Source organism: Nerophis lumbriciformis, linkage group LG28 (genome assembly GCF_033978685.3).
Source record: "Nerophis lumbriciformis linkage group LG28, RoL_Nlum_v2.1, whole genome shotgun sequence".
In the NCBI taxonomy this organism is placed as follows: domain Eukaryota; kingdom Metazoa; phylum Chordata; class Actinopteri; order Syngnathiformes; family Syngnathidae; genus Nerophis; species Nerophis lumbriciformis.
The window spans coordinates 9434045-9454659 of NC_084575.2; the positions used below are offsets into that span (position 1 = coordinate 9434045).

The 20615-nt window shown below is 41.8% G+C and overlaps 1 protein-coding gene across 10 annotated transcripts in view; it reads left to right on the forward strand.

Annotated features, from left to right (window-relative positions):
- The window catches only part of cadpsb (Ca2+-dependent activator protein for secretion b), a 286320-nt gene that overhangs the window by 126438 nt on the left and 139267 nt on the right, over positions 1-20615 (forward strand). For all 10 annotated transcript variants that reach the window (XM_061923570.1, XM_061923568.1, XM_061923571.1 and 7 more), the window contains exons 4-5: positions 10788-10868; positions 10975-11208. In XM_061923570.1, coding sequence (XP_061779554.1) covers positions 10788-10868; positions 10975-11208 — 315 coding nt within the window. The remainder of the gene's footprint in view (positions 1-10787; positions 10869-10974; positions 11209-20615) is intronic.

Below are 20615 nucleotides of genomic sequence, written 5' to 3' on the forward strand. Positions count from 1 at the left end.
CTTTGAGCTGTAATTTGACCCCTTTAACATGCTTCAAAACTCACCATATTTGACACACACTTTAGGACTGGCGAAAAGTGCGATCTATTCAAAAAACCTAGCCCCAAAACTCAAAAATGCGCTCTAGCGCCCCCTAGGAAGAAAACACAGACAAAACTGCCTGTAACTTCCAGTAGGAATGTTGTAGCGACATGAAACAAAAACCTCAATGTAGGTCTCATTCAGACCTAGATTTCATACACTGACATCTTTCAGCTAAAATCAACAGGAAGTTGGCAATTCCCCCTTCAAAACAAAAGTTTAGTAAAAACAGTCACTTTTGCCTCTTTGAGCTGTAATTTGTCCCCCTTAACATGCTTCAAAACTCACCAAACTGGACACACACATCAGGACTGACAAAAATTGCGATCTAATAAAAAAACCCAACCCCAAAACTCAAAATTGCGCTCTAGCGCCCCCTAAGAAGAAAACACAGACAAGACTGCCTGTAACTTCCAGTAGGAATGTTGTAGCGACATGAAACAAAAACCTCAATGTAGGTCTCATTCAGACCTAGATTTCATACACTGACATCTTTCAGCAAAAATCAACAGGAAGTTGGCAATTCCCCCTTCAAAACAAAAGTTTAGTAAAAACAGTCACTTTTGCCTCTTTGAGCTGTAATTTGACCCCCTTAACATGCTTCAAAACTCACCAAACTGGACACACACATCAGGACTGGCAAAAATTGCAATCTAATAAAAAAACAACAACCCCAAAACTCAAAATTGCGCTCTAGCGCCCCCTAGGAAGAAAACACAGACAAAACTGCTCCTAGGAAGAAAACACAGACAAAACTGCCTGTAACTTCCAGTAGGCATGTCATAGAGACATGAAACCAAAACCTCTATGTAGGTCTTACTTAGACCTAAATTTCATATACTGACAACCCCCAGCAAAAATCAACAGGAAGTTTGCAATCCCCCCTTCAAAACAAAAGTATTGTAAAAACCGGTCACCTTTTCTCAAACATTATTTCCTCTGAGCGCGTTTGTCGTGTCGGCTTCAAACTAGCACAGGAGAGAGATTGAACCCTTCTGATTAAAAGTTGACCAAAAAGTTTTAATTACTGCTCCGGTTTGGATTTTATGTGCCGTCAATGTCGGTCCCGTCTATCGCTGCTTGCAGCTTTAATTCATATTTATTTTTCTGCTCTGCGTTAGGGTCCTACTCCGGCCAAGTCAATTGTGAAAATTCCAACCAATAAAATACCTTTACGGTAGACTCACGGTAATTAGAGAATGGCACTGCACGTGCATAGTTTCAATGTTAAATAAATAAATGATATATGGGTTATACTTGTATAGCGCTTTTCTACCTTCAAGGTACTCAAAGCGCTTTGACAGTATTTCCACATTCACCCATTCACACACTGATGGCGGGAGCTGCCATGCAAGGCGCTAACCAGCAGCCATCAGGAGCAAGGGGTGAAGTGTCTTGCTCAGGACACAACGGACATGACGAGGATGGTAGAAGGTGGGGATTGAACCCCAGTAACCAGCAACCCTCCGATTGCTGGCACGGCCACTCTACCAACTTCGCCACGCCGTCCCCGTTAAAGGTTTAAAAAAAAATTGCCCAGGTCTGGTCTAAAGGCTGCTTCAGACGCCATCATTTACCAACTTGCCGCTTTTCTGCATGCATGGCTGTGAGAGAGCATTTCCTTTGGGAACGCGTGGGTCGGATGTCGTGCATCAGTGTTTTGACAGGCGGCGCAGGATGGCCTGCAGAGGGGGAGAGGGAAAGAGAGAAATAGATGAGAGAGAGTTAGAGAGAAAGCGAGAAAGAGAGATAGAGGTCAAATAAGGGGGGTATTGTCATATCGGACATGACGAAGAAGACTCCTCTGCAGGATGGCCTCTTGTTCGAGTGATGCTCTGCAGCACAACAACACTCAGTGCAGCACAACAACAGACATTTCCCTGCAGCTGGTGGCAGCGTGTGATTACGTGCTCTACTAAACAAGAACTCTGGGTTATGCATCAGGGCGCTCGCTCGCTGCCAACACACGAGTAGACAGTTGACACTCACTCTCCTCTGTTTGCCACCTGGCAGACGTGACGTGCACATGTCACTTTAGAACCTGCATCATCTGCAGAAAAAAAACTACTCTGTGTGTGGAAAACTAATCGTTTATCATTTGTTACATTTTGACATGTTGTTCGGCAAACATGAAGAAGCACACCTTATTATTACATCTCCATTTTTTTTACTATACGAAATAGAGGTGTCTTCCTTTAAAGGCCTACTGAAATGCGATTTTCTTATTTAAACGGGGATAGCAGGTCCATTCTATGTGTCATACTTGATCATTTCGCGATATTGCCATATTTTTGCTGAAAGGATTTAGTAGAGAACATCAACGATAAAGTTCGCAACTTTTGGTCGCTGATAAAAAAGCCTTGCCTGTACCGGAAGTAGCAGACGAGTAGCGTGACGTCACAGGTTGTGGAGCTCCTCACATCTGCACATTGTTTACAATCATGGCCACCAGCAGCGAGAGCGATTCGGACCGAGAAAGCGACGATTTCCCCATTAATTTGAGCGAGGATGAAAGATTCGTGGATGAGGAAAGTGAGAGTGAAGGACTCGAGGGCAGTGGGAGCGATTCAGATAGGGAAGATGCTGTGAGAGGCGGGTGGGACCTGATATTCAGCTGGGAATGACTAAAACAGTAAATAAACACAAGACATATATATACTCTATTAGCCACAACACAACCAGGCTTATATTTAATATGCCACAAATTAATCCCGCATAACAAACACCTCCCCCCTCCCGTCCATATAACCCGCCAATACAACTCAAACACCTGCACAACACACTCAATCCCACAGCCCAAAGTACCGTTCACCTCCCCAAAGTTCATACAGCACATATATTTCCCCAAAGTCCCCAAAGTTACGTACGTGACATGCACATAGCGGCACGCACGTACGGGCAAGCGATCAAATGTTTGGAAGCGTACTCACGGTACCGTGTCTGCGTATCCAACTCAAAGTCCTCCTGGTAAGAGTCTCTGTTGTCCCAGTTCTCCACAGGCCAATGGTAAAGATTGACTGTCATCTTCCGGGAATGTAAACGATGAAACACCAACCGTGTTTGTGTTGCTGAAGTCGGCCGCAATACACCGCTTCCCACCTACAGCTTTCTTCTTTGCTGTCTCCATTGTTCATTGAACAAATTGCAAAAGATTCACCAACACAGATGTCCAGAATACTGTGGAATTTTGCGATGAAACAGACGACTTAATAGCTGGCCCACATGCTGTCTGAAAATGTCCTCTACAATCCGCGACGTCACGCGCTGACGTCATCATACCGAGACATTTTCAGCAGGATATGTCGCGCGAAATTTAAAATTGTACTTTAGTAAACTAACCCGGCCGTATTGGCATGTGTTGCAATGTTAAGATTTCACCATTGATATATAAACTATCAGACTGTGTGGTCGGTAGTAGTGGGTTTCAGTAGGCCTTTAAGAAAAATAATTTTTGAAAAATGTAATCCATTCAACATCACCTCCTTGGACACACACAGATTTAGAGAAGAAAACATTGGAAGCACATCATGTCTTTAGTTACATCTGAGGGGTCCACAAATTAAGCATGAATAGGTGAAAGACAAAGTTGGATTTATTTGTGCATCGCTAAGCAACGTATTTGATTGACATAATGAGTGCCGTGCTGCTGTGATCTTGACGCCAATGAGAAAAAGGATAAGTTTGTTTGCAGTTAATTTCCTGCTACAAATATTAGTCTGTCATCTACAATTCATGTCTGCAGTTTTTTTTATGATGTGAAGTTCACATAATACACTCATTGTTGTTCAGCAATGTTTGCTAGCGATATCAAGATATAGTATATGCTGTTGAGCCTGCGAGAGATTTTTTCATCTTGTTTATTAATATTCTTAAGTATATTTTCTTGAGGCTAACAAATAACAACAAAGACGTTATAATGTCGAATAAAGCACTTGGCTTTCCTGCTCAACAACAACTAAGCTTTTAGTTTCTGTTATGAAAATCGACAACAAAAATACGGTTAATTGGACCAACAACCACAGTATTTATTACTAGGACTTAACATGACATTAGTTTATTTGCACAACCCGGTCTTGGTAGTTATATTTAGGCATATCGACCACAAAAGAACACAAATTAATGTGACCTGTTGTCCTTTTTTACGTTTAGTTTTGCTTTCAAACACTACTAATATAGTAGAGAATAAACTCGATTGCATCACAGAAAGTTTCTCAAACAAATCAAATGTTCGAACAAACATTTTCCAAAGTGATCGCTGCAGACATGAGAATGGGCCGATTGTATTCCACAAGATAATGAAAGTGATATTATGAGAGCAATTATTTTGACGTACTTTTGTATTTTCCCTGACTTTATTCCCTTTATAAACGACTAATTTCGGGACTCTGTGAATGCTCTTTTTTTCTCTAAATTTGAACGTCTGAAACAATCAATAATAATACAGCATTTTCTGCTCAAACTGTACACTCACTTGTTTGAATGCTACGCTCAAGCTGCTTGTGAATTAAGCCGTGAAGAAGAAAAACAAATTTCACGTCATATGCAACCCAGCAAGCTGCCTTTTTCCACCGCAGGAACATTCCCATTTCCCCCGGGTAAAACAAGTACCCCCCTGTGTTTCCACCAATTTAATCCTACAAAATGTGGAAAAAGTGAAGCGCTGTGAATACTTTGCGGATGTATGCCGAGGGTGGGGTTGAGGTGCCTGTGACCCCGGGGAACATGCTTTATCAGTATCATGCAGTATCATGCTTCAAATGTGTTCATTGTAGCCATTAATCCTGACTTCCTCATTTTGATTTAAAAAAAAAAAAAAAAAGCACAAATTATTCTATGAATTTTTTTTTTTGTAGGTTAAAGGGTTTTATACATTGAGCTCTTGAGTTAATGTTTTTGATCAATTTTAATGTATTATTATTTCTTCAATTTTATTTTTCAGTAGAAAATGGTTCAAGTCTATCAAAAAAGTGTTTTCATACCTACCATTGTTCTTTGTTTGACTAATTTCACTTGATTAACCTTTTCTAACATTCAACACTACTAAATAACAAAAGTATGTATGATTCATGTTCATCATTCATGTCAATATTGGTATCATATCACAGGTGAAATATTGTATTGTATATAAAGACAAGCCCTGTGATGAGGTGGCGTCTTGTCCAGGGTGTACCCTGCCTTCCGCCCGAATGAAGCTGAGATAGGCTCCAGCACCCCCCGCAACCCCGTAAGGAACAAGTGGTAGAAAATGGATGGATATAAGGACAATTGTCTACCTCAGGGGGCAGTACGAAAGTACTGGGTTCGATCACCACCTTAATCACTCGTCTTGAGAACTGTGTGGGCATTAAGGGCGTCGCCCTCAACTGGTTCCGGTCGTACCTAACCGACAGGAGTTTTTGTGTAAAAGTAGACAGTTTTATGTCGTCCACAGCTCCTTTACCACATGGGGTCCCCCAGGGCTCAATCCTTGCCCCAATTTTATTTGCGCTTTACCTTCTCCCCCTTGGTTCTATTTTTAGGAAGTACAGTATTGCATTTCATTTTTATGCCGATGATTGCCAGATTTATTTTCCCATGGCACAAAATAACACGGTTCAACGTCTTATTGACTGCCTGCACGACATCAAAGTCTGGCTTTCAGCTAACTTCCTGAGCCTAAATGAAGATAAAACAGAAGTTATGTTGTTCGGTCCAAGTCGCTCTCCCTCCCCCAACGTTGACCTCGGCACTCTGACCCCGTATCTCAGCGACTCTGTCACAAACCTGGGGGTAAAGTTTGACTCAGATTTTAAATTCGAAAAACAAATCAGCAGCGTCGTTCAAAAAAGCTTTTATCAATTACGCCAAATAGCGAAAGTGAAACCGCTTCTATCAAGACAGGATCTTGAGAAATTAATCCACGCTTTTATCTCGACTCGTCTTGATTATTGTAATGCCCTGTATGTTGGCATTAGCCAGGCCTCCCTCGCCCGCCTGCAGCTCGTGCAGAACTCTGCTGCTCGTCTGCTAACACAGACCCGCAGACGTGAGCACATCACCCCTATTTTAGCGTCCCTTCACTGGCTCCCTGTGCGTTACCGAATACATTTTAAACTCCTTTTATTTGTTTTTAAATGTCTAAACAACCTCGCGCCAACCTATCTCTCCGACCTCCTTCAGCCTTACTGCCCCACCCGATCCTTAAGATCAGCCGATCAGCTGCTGTTGACGGTCCCTGACACAAGGCTGAAGCTTAGAGGTGACAGAGCTTTCGCCGTTGCTGCTCCCAAGCTCTGGAACGACCTACCCCTGAGTGTTAGACAAGCCTCCTCTCTTCCTGTTTTTAAATCTCTCTTAAAAACATACTTTTATTCCATGGCTTTTAACACTGAGTGATATCCATCCTGCAATGGCGCCCCATAATACACCTGCTGTGATCCTGTTTTTATGTTTTTATGTTTTTATTAATTCTATTTTAATTATTTATTTTTTATCGTGTTCTGTTTGTGTTGTGTTGTGTTTGCTCGGTACTCGTTTTATCTTTTAACCTGCTCATTGTACAGCACTTTGGCTACCCCTGTGGTAAATTTTAAATGTGCTCTATAAATAAAGTTGATTTGATTTGATTTGATTTGATCCTGGGTTCGGGATCTTTCTGTGTTGAGTTTGCATGTTCTCCCCATGACTGCATGGGTTCCCTCCGGGTACTCGGGCTTCCTCCCACCTCCAAAGACATGCACCTGGGGATAAGTTGATTGGCAACACTAAAATTGGCCCTAGTGTGTGGATGTGAGTGTGAATGTTGTCTGTCTATCTGTGTTGGCCCTGGAATGAGGTAGCGACTTGTCCAGGGTGTACGCTGCCTTCCGCCCGAATGCAGCTGAGATAGGCTCCAGCACCCCCCGCGACCCCGAAAGGGACAAGCAGTAGAAAATGCAGGGATGGATGTCTACCTCAGTGGACAATAAATATTTATTCTATTTTATCGGGACACTCCTAATTAAAATGTAGGCCGAGTTGGAGGCATCTGAGCTTTTACTGGGACAAACATTATGTGCTATAATCAGGAACTTTACTCTTTATGGACATCATATTGACATAACCCCGCATAGAAGTGCTTTTGAAATGTCTTTTAAAGGCGAGCAGCCTCCTGGCAAAGCGATGCAATCACATTTAATAAAAGGTAGAAGAAGTGAAGCAGAAAAACGTACAGATGGAAGGTGCCAGAAAGAGACGTCAGCCTCTCCTCTATTTCCCCATGTCAGCTAATTTAAGATTCCCATTCATTATTGATGCGTGAGAGCCATGCATTTATCTGCTTTTCCTCCAGGGCAGCTTGTCTCCTACATGTTTGCTCTCCTTAACTGCCAGCGCTGGCATTTTAGTCAAAGCTTCCTTTTTAAAGCTTTACTGCTGCGATCCTATTTTATACCCACGCCCTCTCAAATCAACAGTTCGTTGGTCTCTATGGCGATGGCAGCATGCTGCTTGTGACTGATGGATTTTCCTTCCATTGTCAAACTGGCTATCGCAAACTGCTGCCATGACTACAGCCTCTTGCAACCAGACTGCAGTCTATTTATGTCCACACATCATCCTATTTGGACCACACATGCTCCTTTACCTTGGGTGGGTTGCAATACAGTTATTGATATTTATGGAAGTATTTTTGTAGAAAAACTCAATCTCAATCTCTGTGTGTGAGTGTGTGTGTGTGTGTGTGTGTGTGTGTGTGTGTGTGTGTGGTGTGTGTGTATTCAGATTTGTGCGTCCGTATTCTAATCTGTGTGTCCGTGTTTAACTTTGTGTGAAGTAGGAATCCTCCATTGTTTTTTTTTTTACATGTGATTTTTGCTACACTTCTAATGTGTCAGATCTGTGCGTGTGTGCAGCAATCTGTACGTGCAGAAAAGATTTGTGTGTAACTTCACCTTTCCTTTGATTATACTCACCATTGGTCGGCTAACTAGTGACATTAACAAGGATAAAGTTAAAGTAGTTTCCCATTTAAATGGTGGGCTATTCTGGTATTCAATACTTATTACTTAAAAGGTTGTGATTAGTGAACAACTGTAGTGCAAAATAGCAACTAAAAAAACTTGCTGTCAAGACAATATTCATATTCTACATATTGAATATATTTTTTCATCCTTAATAACTGATCAATTACATGGCTCTTCATGCAGTGACTGTGGCTATGAGTTTAATATCACACATTCCAGTTATACACTGCTGAAAATGCATATATACACACATACATACATACATATGTAAATACATATATATTGTATATACATATATATTATGTATATGTATGTATGTATATATATATATACATATATATTATGTATATGTATGTATGTATATATATATATATATATATATATACATATATATACATATATATTATGTATATGTATGTGTATGTGTATGTATATACAACTTGCTGGTAGACGGCTGCGTTGACCCTGGATCTCAGGAAACAGAGTGGGCCGACACCAGCAGATGACATGGCACCCCAAACCATCACTGATGGTGGAAACTTTACACTAGACTTCAGGCAACGTGGATCCTGTGCCTCTCCTGTCTTCCTCCAGACTCTGGGACCTCGATTTCCAAAGGAAATGCAAAATTTGCATGGTTGGGTGATGGTTTGGGGTGCCATGTCATCTGCTGGTGTCGGTCCACTCTGTTTCCTGAGATCCAGGGTCAACGCAGCCGTCTACCAGCAAGTTTTAGAGCACTTCATGCTTCCTGCTGCTGACCTGCTCTATGGAGATGGAGATTTCAAGTTCCAACAGGACTTGGCGCCTGCACACAGCGCAAAATCTACCCGTGCCTGGTTTACAGACCATGGTATTTCTGTTCTAAATTGGCCCGCCAACTCCCCTGACCTTAGCCCCATAGAAAATCTGTGGGGTATTGTGAAAAGGAAGATGCAGAATGCCAGACCCAAAAACGCAGAAGAGTTGAAGGCCACTATCAGAGCAACCTGGGCTCTCATAACACCTGAGCAGTGCCAGAAACTCATCGACTCCATGCCACGCCGCATTAACGCAGTAATTGAGGCAAAAAGAGCTCCAACCAAGTATTGAGTATTGTACATGCTCATATTTTTCATTTTCATACTTTTCAGTTGGCCAACATTTCTAAAAATCCCTTTTTTGTATTAGCCTTAAGTAATATTCTAATTTTGTGACACACGGAATTTTGGATTTTCATTTGTTGCCACTTCAAATCATCAAAATTAAATGAAATAAACATTTGAATGCATCAGTCTGTGTGCAATGAATAAATATAATATACAAGTTACACCTTTTGAATGCAATTACTGAAATAAATCAAGTTTTTCAAAATATTCTAATTTACTGGCTTTTACCTGTATATATATATATATATATATATATATATATATATATATATATATATATATATATATACATATATGTTGGCCCTGCGATGAGGTGGCGACTTGTCCAGGGTGTACCCCACCTTCCGCCCAATTGTAGCTGAGATAGGCTCCAGCGCCCCCTGCGACCCCGAAGGGAATAAGCGGTAGAAAATGGATGGATGGACTTGAACCATTTTTATTTATTTTTAATTTTTTATTTAACCTTTATTTAACCAGGAAAAAAATCCTATTGAGATGAAAACCCTCTTTTTCGCTCAAGAGGCAGCAAAGTTACACATAAAATGACATTCACATTAGACATTAAGATGACAAGATGGACATCAAGTAAGACAGTCAGAGTCCATACTTTTCCGTGCAATCAATGTACAAATGTAATCGGGCAATAATCCCAAAAGAGCCTTATGAATAAAAGTGTCCCAATGACACTGTGTCCTAGTGGTCAGAGAAGGCCATCCCACCCGAGAGTACAAGTCACAGTGGTGTGCCATGGATGCGATGACCCTCCTAAAACATACGTTTTGTCTTGTCAGCATTGAGAACCAATTTTAAGTAAATAAGTGAATTCTGCACAGCAACAAAAGCTTTTTGCAGGGAATTACCAGCCTGTTCAACAGATGATCCACAGCAATAAGTAATTGTATCGTTTGCATAAAAATGCATATTAGAATCAGAGAAATGTTGTTCGAGATCATTGATGGACAAGATAAATAAGAAGGGGCCCAAAACAGATCCCTGAGGCACTACCTTATGTACAGTGACACATTCCGAACAAAGGCCCTCGTATTTAATTGAATGTTTTCTAAATAATTTGAAAACCAAGTGACTGTATGTTCTGACAGTCCCATGAGAAACAGCATGTGTTTTTAAATAGCGTGGTCTACAGTGTCAAAAGCTTTGGAGAGATCAATAAAAAGTGAGGCACAGTACTGTTTTTTCATCAAGCGCTACAATGATGTCATTTACCACCTTCATTGTAGCAGTGATAGTGCTGTGCTGCTTTCTGAAGCCTGATTGATATTTACAAATCATTTTATTTGATAGAGGAACTCTTTCAACTGATCACAAACAAGAGATTCCAGAATTTTTTGTATGACACATACATTTGATAATGGCCTAAATATAGAAAGGAGGGAGGACAAAAGCAGATTTCCAAACTGATACTGAAAAATACAATCAAATAAAGTCAATAAATAATAATGCATTCAAATTGATCAGCAATATTGACTAAGACCACAATATACTGTATAAAACATTTTAACCTACAAAACAAAAATGAATTAAACAATATTTGTGTTTGCTTATTTTTTGCTGATAGTTGGACAACTTGGACGAGCAGGCCGCACAGATCAGGAGAGAACTGGACGGTCGTCTTCAGATGGCCGACCACATTGCACGGGTAAGTTTTACACTTTGCCGTTGCTATTTAGCTGCTCTGCTGCTTAAGAAGGTGCAGCCATCAACGTCTTGATGACCATCAACTCATTTCCTGGTTCTCTCTGCAGGGAGGAAAGTTCCCCAAGTTTGTGTCGAAAGACATGGAAGCCATGTTCATTGAAGAGCTCAAGTCTTCAGTCAATCAGCTGATGGCCAATCTGGAGAGCATGCCCGTGTCCAAGGGCGGAGAGTTCAAGCTCCAGAAGCTGAAGCGAGGCCACAACACCTCCATCATCGACATGGGCCAGGAGGACGAAAACACTCTGTCCAAGTCTGACGTGGTCCTGTCCTTCACTCTCGAGGTACACACTTAAATTGGATTACTGTTCTTACTTGGACAACCATGTCAAAACCTTTTATGGCTCCTTGTTCTGGGACTTTTCATTTTAATTCAATTCAATTTATTGAATTGAATTACTCTGAATGAACTCTGCAGCATCGCGTGGACATCGGGGGCAGTACCTTTGGATTGGCAGACCGGGGTGGTGGTTCCTCTCTTTAAAAAGGGGAACCGGAGGGTGTGTTCTAACTATCGTGGGATCACACTCCTCAGCCTTCCCGGTAAGGTCTATTCAGGTGTACTGGAGAGGAGGCTACGCCGGATAGTCGAACCTCGGATTCAGGAGGAACAGTGTGGTTTTCGTCCTGGTCGTGGAACTGTGGACCAGCTCTATACTCTCGGCAGGGTCCTTGAGGGTGCATGGGAGTTTGCCCAACCAGTCTACATGTGCTTTGTGGACTTGGAGAAGGCATTCGACCGTGTCCCTCGGGAAGTCCTGTGGGGAGTGCTCAGAGAGTATGGGGTTTCGGACTGTCTGATTGTGGCGGTCCGCTCCCTGTATGATCAGTGTCAGAGCTTGGTTCGCATTGCCGGCAGTAAGTCGGACACGTTTCCGGTGAGGGTTGGACTCCGCCAAGGCTGCCCTTTGTCACCGATTCTGTTCATAACTTTTATGGACAGAATTTCTAGGCGCAGTCAAGGCGTTGAGGGGATCCGGTTTGGTGGCTGCAGGATTAGGTCTCTGCTTTTTGCAGATGATTTGGTCCTGATGGCTTCATCTGGCCAGGATCTTCAGCTCTCACTGGATCGGTTCGCAGCTGAGTGTGAAGCGACTGGGATGAGAATCAGCACCTCCAAGTCCGAGTCCATGGTTCTCGCCCGGAAAAGGGTGGAGTGCCATCTCCGGGTTGGGGAGGAGATCTTGCCCCAAGTGGAGGAGTTCAAGTACCTCGGAGTCTTGTTCACGAGTGAGGGAAGAGTGGATGGTGAGATCGACAGGCGGATCGGTGCGGCGTCTTCAGTAATGCGGACGCTGTATCGATCCGTTGTGGTGAAGAAGGAGCTGAGCCGGAAGGCAAAGCTCTCAATTTACCGGTCGATCTACGTTCCCATCCTCACCTATGGTCATGAGCTTTGGGTTATGACCGAAAGGACAAGATCACGGGTACAAGCGGCCGAAATGAGTTTCCTCCGCCGGGTGGCGGAGCTCTCCCTTAGAGATAGGGTGAGAAGCTCTGTCATCCGGGGGGAGCTCAAAGTAAAGCCGCTGCTCCTCCGCATCGAGAGGAGCCAGATGAGGTGGTTCGGGCATCTGGTCAGGATGCCACCCGAGCGCCTCCCTAAGGAGGTGTTTAGGGCATGTCCGACCGGTAGGAGGCCACGAGGAAGACCCAGGACACGTTGGGAAGACTATGTCTCCCGGCTGGCCTGGGAACGCCTCGGGATCCCCGGGAGGAGCTGGACGAAGTGGCTGGGGAGAGGGAAGTCTGGGCTTCCCTGCTTAGGCTGCTGCCCCCGCGACCCGACCTCGGATAAGCGGAAGAAGATGGATGGAATTTATTGGGAACATGTTGAAAATTCACAAGCACACATTTTGCTCAAATGATCAACCGTCCAAAAGGCGCGGGAAGAAGCAGGGCTTGTCTGGTCCCACACCCGTGCCATAGGCAGCAAAAAGAAAAAGAAAGAAAAAAGAAATGGTAGCGAGGTATACGAAGTGACAATAATTCAGAAGGAATAAATTAGTGTAAAGAGGAATTTATTCATATTCTAACCAGTCCCACAATGAGTACATGATTGACATATTAGTTACTTTGCTTTAACAGTTCTTTAGTATACTTTGTAGAAACAAATGCTTGTACTGTTTCTTAAACTGGCTCATGATAGTACATTGTTTAAGTTCTTTACTTAATCCATTCCATAGTTTAATCCCACATACGATACACTCAATGATTTTAAAGTTGTATATAAATGCTTTATATGCTTAGTCCTTTTTAAAATCTAATTAATAAGAGGCTTCAAAATTATTCCATCACAATTCATCATATTAAATTGTACAATATTCTACACAATATTCAATGATTTTTACTTGATTAACTGAATCAAAGGATATACAAAATTAAATTCTCTAGCAGTTTTCTTTTTCCCTTTTTTTAAAAACTTTATTTCAATAATGTGCATACCCACACAACTTATAATGATAATAATAATAATGGATGAGATCTATTACTCCCTGTAAGTTTATTGTAGATCATAAATCATGCATCTCACCTGGACATGAGACATCTGAATAGGTAATCCGACATGTTGGGACACTTTGACAGCCATTTAGAACCTGAAAGTGGTGAGAACGACACAAAAAGCGCTTGTTCCACACCCACGTGTTATCTTTAAATGCTTTGTTTAGGTCAAAAATACATACAATGTGCTTAAAGGCCTACTGAAATGCGATTTTCTTATTTAAACGGGGATAGCAGGTCCATTCTATGTGTCATACTTGATCATTTCGCGATATTGCCATATTTTTGCTGAAAGGATTTAGTAGAGAACATTGACGATAAAGTTCGCAACCTGATAAAAAAGCCTTGCCTGTACCGGAAGTAGCAGACGAGTTGCGTGACGTCACAGGTTGTGGAGCTCCTCACATCTGCACATTGTTTACAATCATGGCCACCAGCAGCAAGAGCGATTCGGGCCGGGAAAGCGACGATTTCCCCATTAATTTGAGCGAGGATGAAAGATTTGTGGATGAGGAAAGTGAGAATGAAGGACTAGAGGGCAGTGGGAGCGATTCAGATAGGGAAGATGCTTTGACAGGCGGGTGGGACCTGATATTCAGCTGGGAATGACTAAAACAGTAAATAAACACAAGACATATATATACTCTATTAGCCACAACACAACCAGGCTTATATTTAATATGCCACAAATTAATCCCGCATAACAAACATCTCCCCCCTCCCGTCCATATAACCCGCCAATACAACTCAAACACCTGCACAACACACTCAATCCCACAGCCCAAAGTACCGTTCACCTCCCCAAAGTTCATACAGCACATATATTTCCCCAAAGTCCCCAAAGTTACGTACGTGACATGCACATAGCGGCACGCACGTACGGGCAAGCGATCAAATGTTTGGAAGCCGCAGCTGCATGCGTACTCGCGGTACCGCGTCTGCGCATCCAACTCAAAGTCCTCCTGGTAAGAGTCTCCGTTGTCCCAGTTCTCCACTGGCCAATGGTTAAGCTTGACTGTCATCTTCCGGGAATGTAAACAATGAAACACCGGTCGTGTTTGTGTTGCTGCAGCCGCCCGCAATACACCGCTTCCCACCTACAGCTTTCTTCTTTGCTGTCTCCATTGTTCATTGAACAAATTGCAAAAGATTCACCAACACAGATGTCCAGAATACTGTGGAATTTTGCGATGAAAACAGACGACTTCATAGCTGGCCACCATGCTGTCCCAAAATGTCCTCTACAATCCGTGACGTCACACGCTGACGTCATCATACCGAGACGTTTTCAGCAGGATATTTTGCGCAAAATTTAAAATTGCACTTTAGTAAGCTAACTCGGCCGTATTGGCATGTGTTGCAATGTTAAGATTTCATCATTGATATATAAACTATCAGACTGCGTGGTCGGTAGTAGTGGGTTTCAGTAAGCCTTTAAATATGATTACTTTGGACAAAAAAAGGCTGTAGCCAAACACAAAACAGCATGGAACTGTAATATAATTTTTGAAAGAATATCTTTTGAAAAAATGTGATACATTAAATTCGCAAACTACAAATCGCAAAATGGCCACTGGAGTTCATCTTGAACAGTATCAATAATTTATGGGAGTGCGTCATAAAAATCAGAAATGTCATAATACAAGAACTTCCTTTGAAGTAAAACCTACTGCGTATTGCCGCTCTGTGTCGCCATGTTGACTTATTTCCAGAGGTGTGGACTCGAGTCACATGACTTGGACTCGAGTCAGACTCGAGTCATGAATTTGATGACTTTAGACTCGACTTGACAAAATGTAAAAAGACTTGCAACTCGACTTAGACTTTAACATCAATGACTTGTGACTTCACTTGGACTTGAGCCTTTTGAATTGACATGACTTGACATGACTTGCTACTTTCCCCAAAACCCAAAGATGAAAAAGTTATTCGGGAGCGCTCCGTATTTTTCATTGTGTACTTGTCTATCAGCGTTGCGTGTGTCAGCTGGTGTGGTCTCAGTACAACAGCCAATCAAATTAGATCTACTTTGTTTTCATCACACAGCATTCATCCAATCAAATTGCAGGACAACCAACGAAGAAGACATGTCCAAACCACACGCCAGTGAACAAAAAATGATACCTAAAATAATTTTGTTTGGGTATAAAAATTACGAGGTGGTCAACACAAAACGGTTTGCAGTATGCAACACATGCGGTTCGAAAATTACTGATGGAGAGGCAACAACTTCCAACTTCGTCCGGCATTTGAAGTTGCACAAAGAACGGTAAGTTTTGAATGAAAGATAACGTTTATTGGCTAAGTAACGTGACTTTTATTTGCTGTGTAGTTAAATCAGTGAGGCTGTAAACTCACTGCTAACGTTATAACGTTATTGCAAACACGGGAATCTGTTGCAGTTCACTACCTTATTCATACTTTTTGTTCAGTGATTTTTTTTAAGCAGGGTTACGTTAGTCAATATATCACACGTAACGTTAGACGGCGGTCAGCAGCACCGCGTATTTTAGCCACCTAAAAAAAGACAAAAATAGTAAAATAAAGGTCAGTTAAAATGTATACTATATTATGAATATGTGTACCGTTTTAGCTAGCTTTCTGACATACTGTTGGTTGTTTACCTCAGTGGTCCCCAACCACCGGGCCGCGGCCCGGTACTGGTCCGTGGATCGATTGGTATCGGGCCGCACAAGAAATATTTTTTTTCTTTTCTTTTTTTTAATTAAATCAACATAAAAAACACAAGATACACTTACAAGTAGTGCACCAACCCAAAACAACTCTCTCCCCCCTTTTGTTCTGGGCATTGAACATGAAGACTCTTCCTTCACTGTTCCGAGTGGCCATGAGAGTCTTGGCAGTGCCTGCCTCCAGTGCTCCAGTGGAGCGAGTTTTCAGCCATGGTGGCATCATACTACGCCCCCATCGTGCACAAATGACTGACAGACTCTTGGCTAATTTGGTCTTTTGCAGATGCAATGCAGCATAGGGCCCTGACATATAAAAAGTACAACTTTTTTGTTATGTTCACGTATATGTCATGTTTTTTCAATGTTAACACTTTTGTACAAATAAGTACATTTGCACTTTATTTTTCAATGTGTTTGTTCTGTAAAGGAATGAGTTAATGTTTAAAATGACTGGTTAATAGTGCTATTATAAAGTGCAATGTCAGCACAATTTTCTTTCCTGCAATTTAAAATGCACTTCTTTTAATAAATAAATACAGCGTTTGAAAAGCATACACAATCTGTGTTAATATATTAGTCTGTGGTTAAAAGGACTTGAAAGGACTCGAAACTCAAAATGCAGGACTTAGGACTTGACTTGAGACTTTCCAGTCTTGACTTTGGACTTGCCTGTCTTGACTCGGGACTTGACTCGGACTTGAGGGCAAAGACTTGAGACTTACTTGTGACTTGCAAAACAATGACTTGGTCCCACCTCTGCTTATTTCTCAGAACTGAGCATTGCAAAGAATCAAAGAGTGGATGAGAAAGACTAGTCTTTTTTTTTTTTTTAAAAAGAGAGCATTTGTTGGCAGTGTAGGGAGCACACTCTAGTGTTTGCTACACGTTCATTATTTTTATTTTTTTACACATAGTTTCCACGAATAAAAAAAAAAAATTGTTAAGAGGAAAGTTACACTTCATCGCCCAGGTGATATATGTGCTGCCCTTGGTTTGAGCAACACGCTACTGTAGTTTGTCAACACAGGCACACGCACGCACGCGCACACACACACACACACACACACACACACACACACACACACACACACACACACACACACACACACACACACACACGTTATCATTTGGAATGGGGACCAGGTTTTTGATCATCACTTGTGGGGACCACCCTTTCTACAGGTTGTGGAGGCATACAAAAAATTATGTAAAATGGCCACTGCCCAGTTAGCTCATACGTCTTTAAATCTCTGGATTGATGAAGTAATGTGCTGATCATTCTTACTGGGGACCCTGGGGAAAAAAGAGTTAATATGGTTCATGGGGACCAAATTGAAATAATTTTGCATAATTCACACAAATTTGTGCGTGACTACTGAGGCCCATTTAAAAAAGAAAAGAAAAGTTAAAATTAAATATGACATGAATAGAATACAGAATACAGCACTACAGCTGTCCTATTAAATGTTCAAGCAAATCCTGCATCTTCTGTGACATTACTGAAAACTGCTAATTAGCAGTAATGAAGTTGTCTGCAGCTCCAACTACCATATATAGAAGGATGGAAAATTCTGAATGTGAATCATACTTTAAGGTAGGGCTGGGCGATATGGCCTTTTTTTAATATCGCGATATTTTTTAGGCCATATCGCGATACACGATATATATCTCGATATTTTGCCTTAGCCTTGAATGAACACTTGATACATATAATCACAGTAGTATGATGATTCTATGTGTCTACATTAAAACATTCTTCTTCATAGTGCATTAATATATGCTCATTTTAAACTTTCATGCAGAGAAGGAAATCACAACTAAAAACAAAATCACAATTTTTTTCATACGGTGTTGATCTGGAAATGTTTGCCTCAGCATTTTGATGGTGTGGACGTGTGGCACCAAACGGAGATGTTGACGTGCGGAGTACGTAAATATTGTTTTTAACACTTTGGAAACATTTTTGTTGTTTAAATGTGCTATATAAATAAAGTGGATTGGATTGGAGTGAGCACTCTTCATTCACTAGCACTGTTCATTCTCTAGCTAGTGTGTGTGTGTGTGTGTGACAATCATTGGTACTTTAACTTTAACAGTGGACTTTTCAAATGATGCTACATATTAGTAGTAGGCTACTGCTACATTTTATAGCAACGCTTTTGCCTCACACTTGACAAATTACGGTTGTCTGTTCGACATCTTCCCACTTGAAGCCAAACCACCGGCAGACGATGGACCCCCTGCTGTTTTTTGGGGGAATTAATTATTCCTTCATTTGTTACCAGATTCGCACCTTCTCTCTCTCGTATTACCGCTAGCATCACAGCTAACGTTAGCCATGCTGCTACCTCTCTGCTCCGCGAGGGCGTATACGTATGTGACGTATGTCGTGACAGTATGTGACGTATGTAGAAGCTGCGCTTGCTGTCTGTGAGAAGGAGACACAGGAAAGAGCGAGTAGAGCATGTAGTGTAATGCCCGCAGCTAAAAGCAACTGCGTGAGAATGCATACTAGATATCACAATATAGTCATTTTGTTGTGATCCGCTGCCCGGATCATATTTTTTATTTACGTTTTCAAGATACTTGTGTTTTTGGTTAGTTTTGGACTCCTTGAGTACCTGTTTTGTACACCTGAGTTTGTTGCCATGGCTGCTTATTATTTTCACCTGCCGCGTTTGTTCCCGACACGCACCTGTTTGTCATCACTGACATTATTATTTACGTCTGTCCTCCCTGTCATTCGTTCTGGCTTCGTAGTTTGTTTTCGTGCAACAGTTGACGACTTTTGTTCCTGCTCTGTACCTGTTAGCTTCCATGCTAAATTCCTTTGTTTTTACCTTCTAGCTCCCATGCTAGCTCTTTTAGTTTTTGCCTTATGTGCTGAGCATCCTTTTTCTTTGTTCCAGTATAATTTAGTCCGGTAAATAAATCATTTATTTTACCTTCACGCTGTGTCCGAAGTCCGTTGCATCCTGGGAGAACGAAACCCCGCATCACCACGCGCCCCGGTCGTCACACATTTTCTATATCGCACAGAGACAAACCCGCGATATATCGCGCATATTTATATATCGCCCAGCCCTACTTTAAGGTAATAATGTTTTATAATCATGCTGTATGAAAATGTCATCCTAAGGAACATTAAACCAGATTTTGTTTTCGGAAAAATATGTTAGTTTTAACTAAGGATGGATACCATACAGAATCACAGTACCATTAATGCCAGGATAACAAATGTTTCACTTTTCAAGAAAATTAATTTTCTCTTTTACCGAGTGCAGTACCAGCTACGGCCCGATGAGGGGGCTGCTGTGCAAATGTCTCACACTCAAACTAACCAGTAAACATGTTTTATGGGCCATAGCTTAAAAATCACTTAGGCATCTTCAGAATGGATCTGACTATCCTTTAAAAAGGTTTCCCTTTGGGGGACCTGTTTTTTTGTTCCCATACCGTCAGAGGTCCCCTAAAGGTGACTGTGTAAACAGAGCGATGTCCCCATTAAGTAAGCATTGCCAGAACACACACACACACACACACACACACACACACACACTGCAGATAGGCCTAGTAGTACAGTACCAAGTTAGCATCAAAATTTGTTTCTACAGAGTTTGGTGAGGGGGTTCCGTTAAGGCCAATTATGCAAATTACGATGACCTAATGTTTTTACCGCGCTGGTCACGCCCCTGGCCACACACTCACCACCATGAACAAATTGCTATTCTGTGAGAAACACTGCACCCTGAGATGATGCACAGAGTATATGTAAAATGGGTTTCATTTGTCCTGTTCACGCGCCTAACATACCAATCAGTCACTGGAATACTTTGAATGGTATAAAAACAAGTTTTCTGCTGTAGTCTGAATGACTGAGTGACTCCTTGTCTGCTCCAAACTAAGTTTAGAAACCGACAGCAGACTTCCTCGGACGGCTGAACAGACGGCGTGTGAATAAGAGGCTGACACTCAACATAAATCCCCTTTCACCTGTGCTTGAGCGCGGGCTATGACTCACTTCGTTTTCAGCTTGTCTGAGACCAAATTACCAAGAGCACAGCCATCACAGCTGTGTCCTCATGACGCAGAAATATTTCTGCTCTTGAATGGGAGATCATGATGATGATTTTTCTTTTTATCCTGCAGCTGATTGTGCGTGTTGACGCTGCAATTAATGAACGCTGGAACAATTTTGAGGGTTCCATATGTGCCTGTGTTGATTGTGTGTGGGAGTGATGGTGAAAGTGCCATAGAGGCCAATTATTCCGCATGTTTACTGCAAACTGCCTCTGCAGCCTCCTCACTTCCCTCCGACATTATATACTGTGCCAAGAATATCTCAAACATGTTTAGTGAGAAACAATGTGCAATGTACTGTGATCCCTGTGAATCACACACTCTTATACTACTTTGTGGGATTTGCACAGTGCATCAAGTGAAAACAACAAATGTAAATCAGAAGCTGTTTTTCTTTAGATTTCTTCAGCAAATTG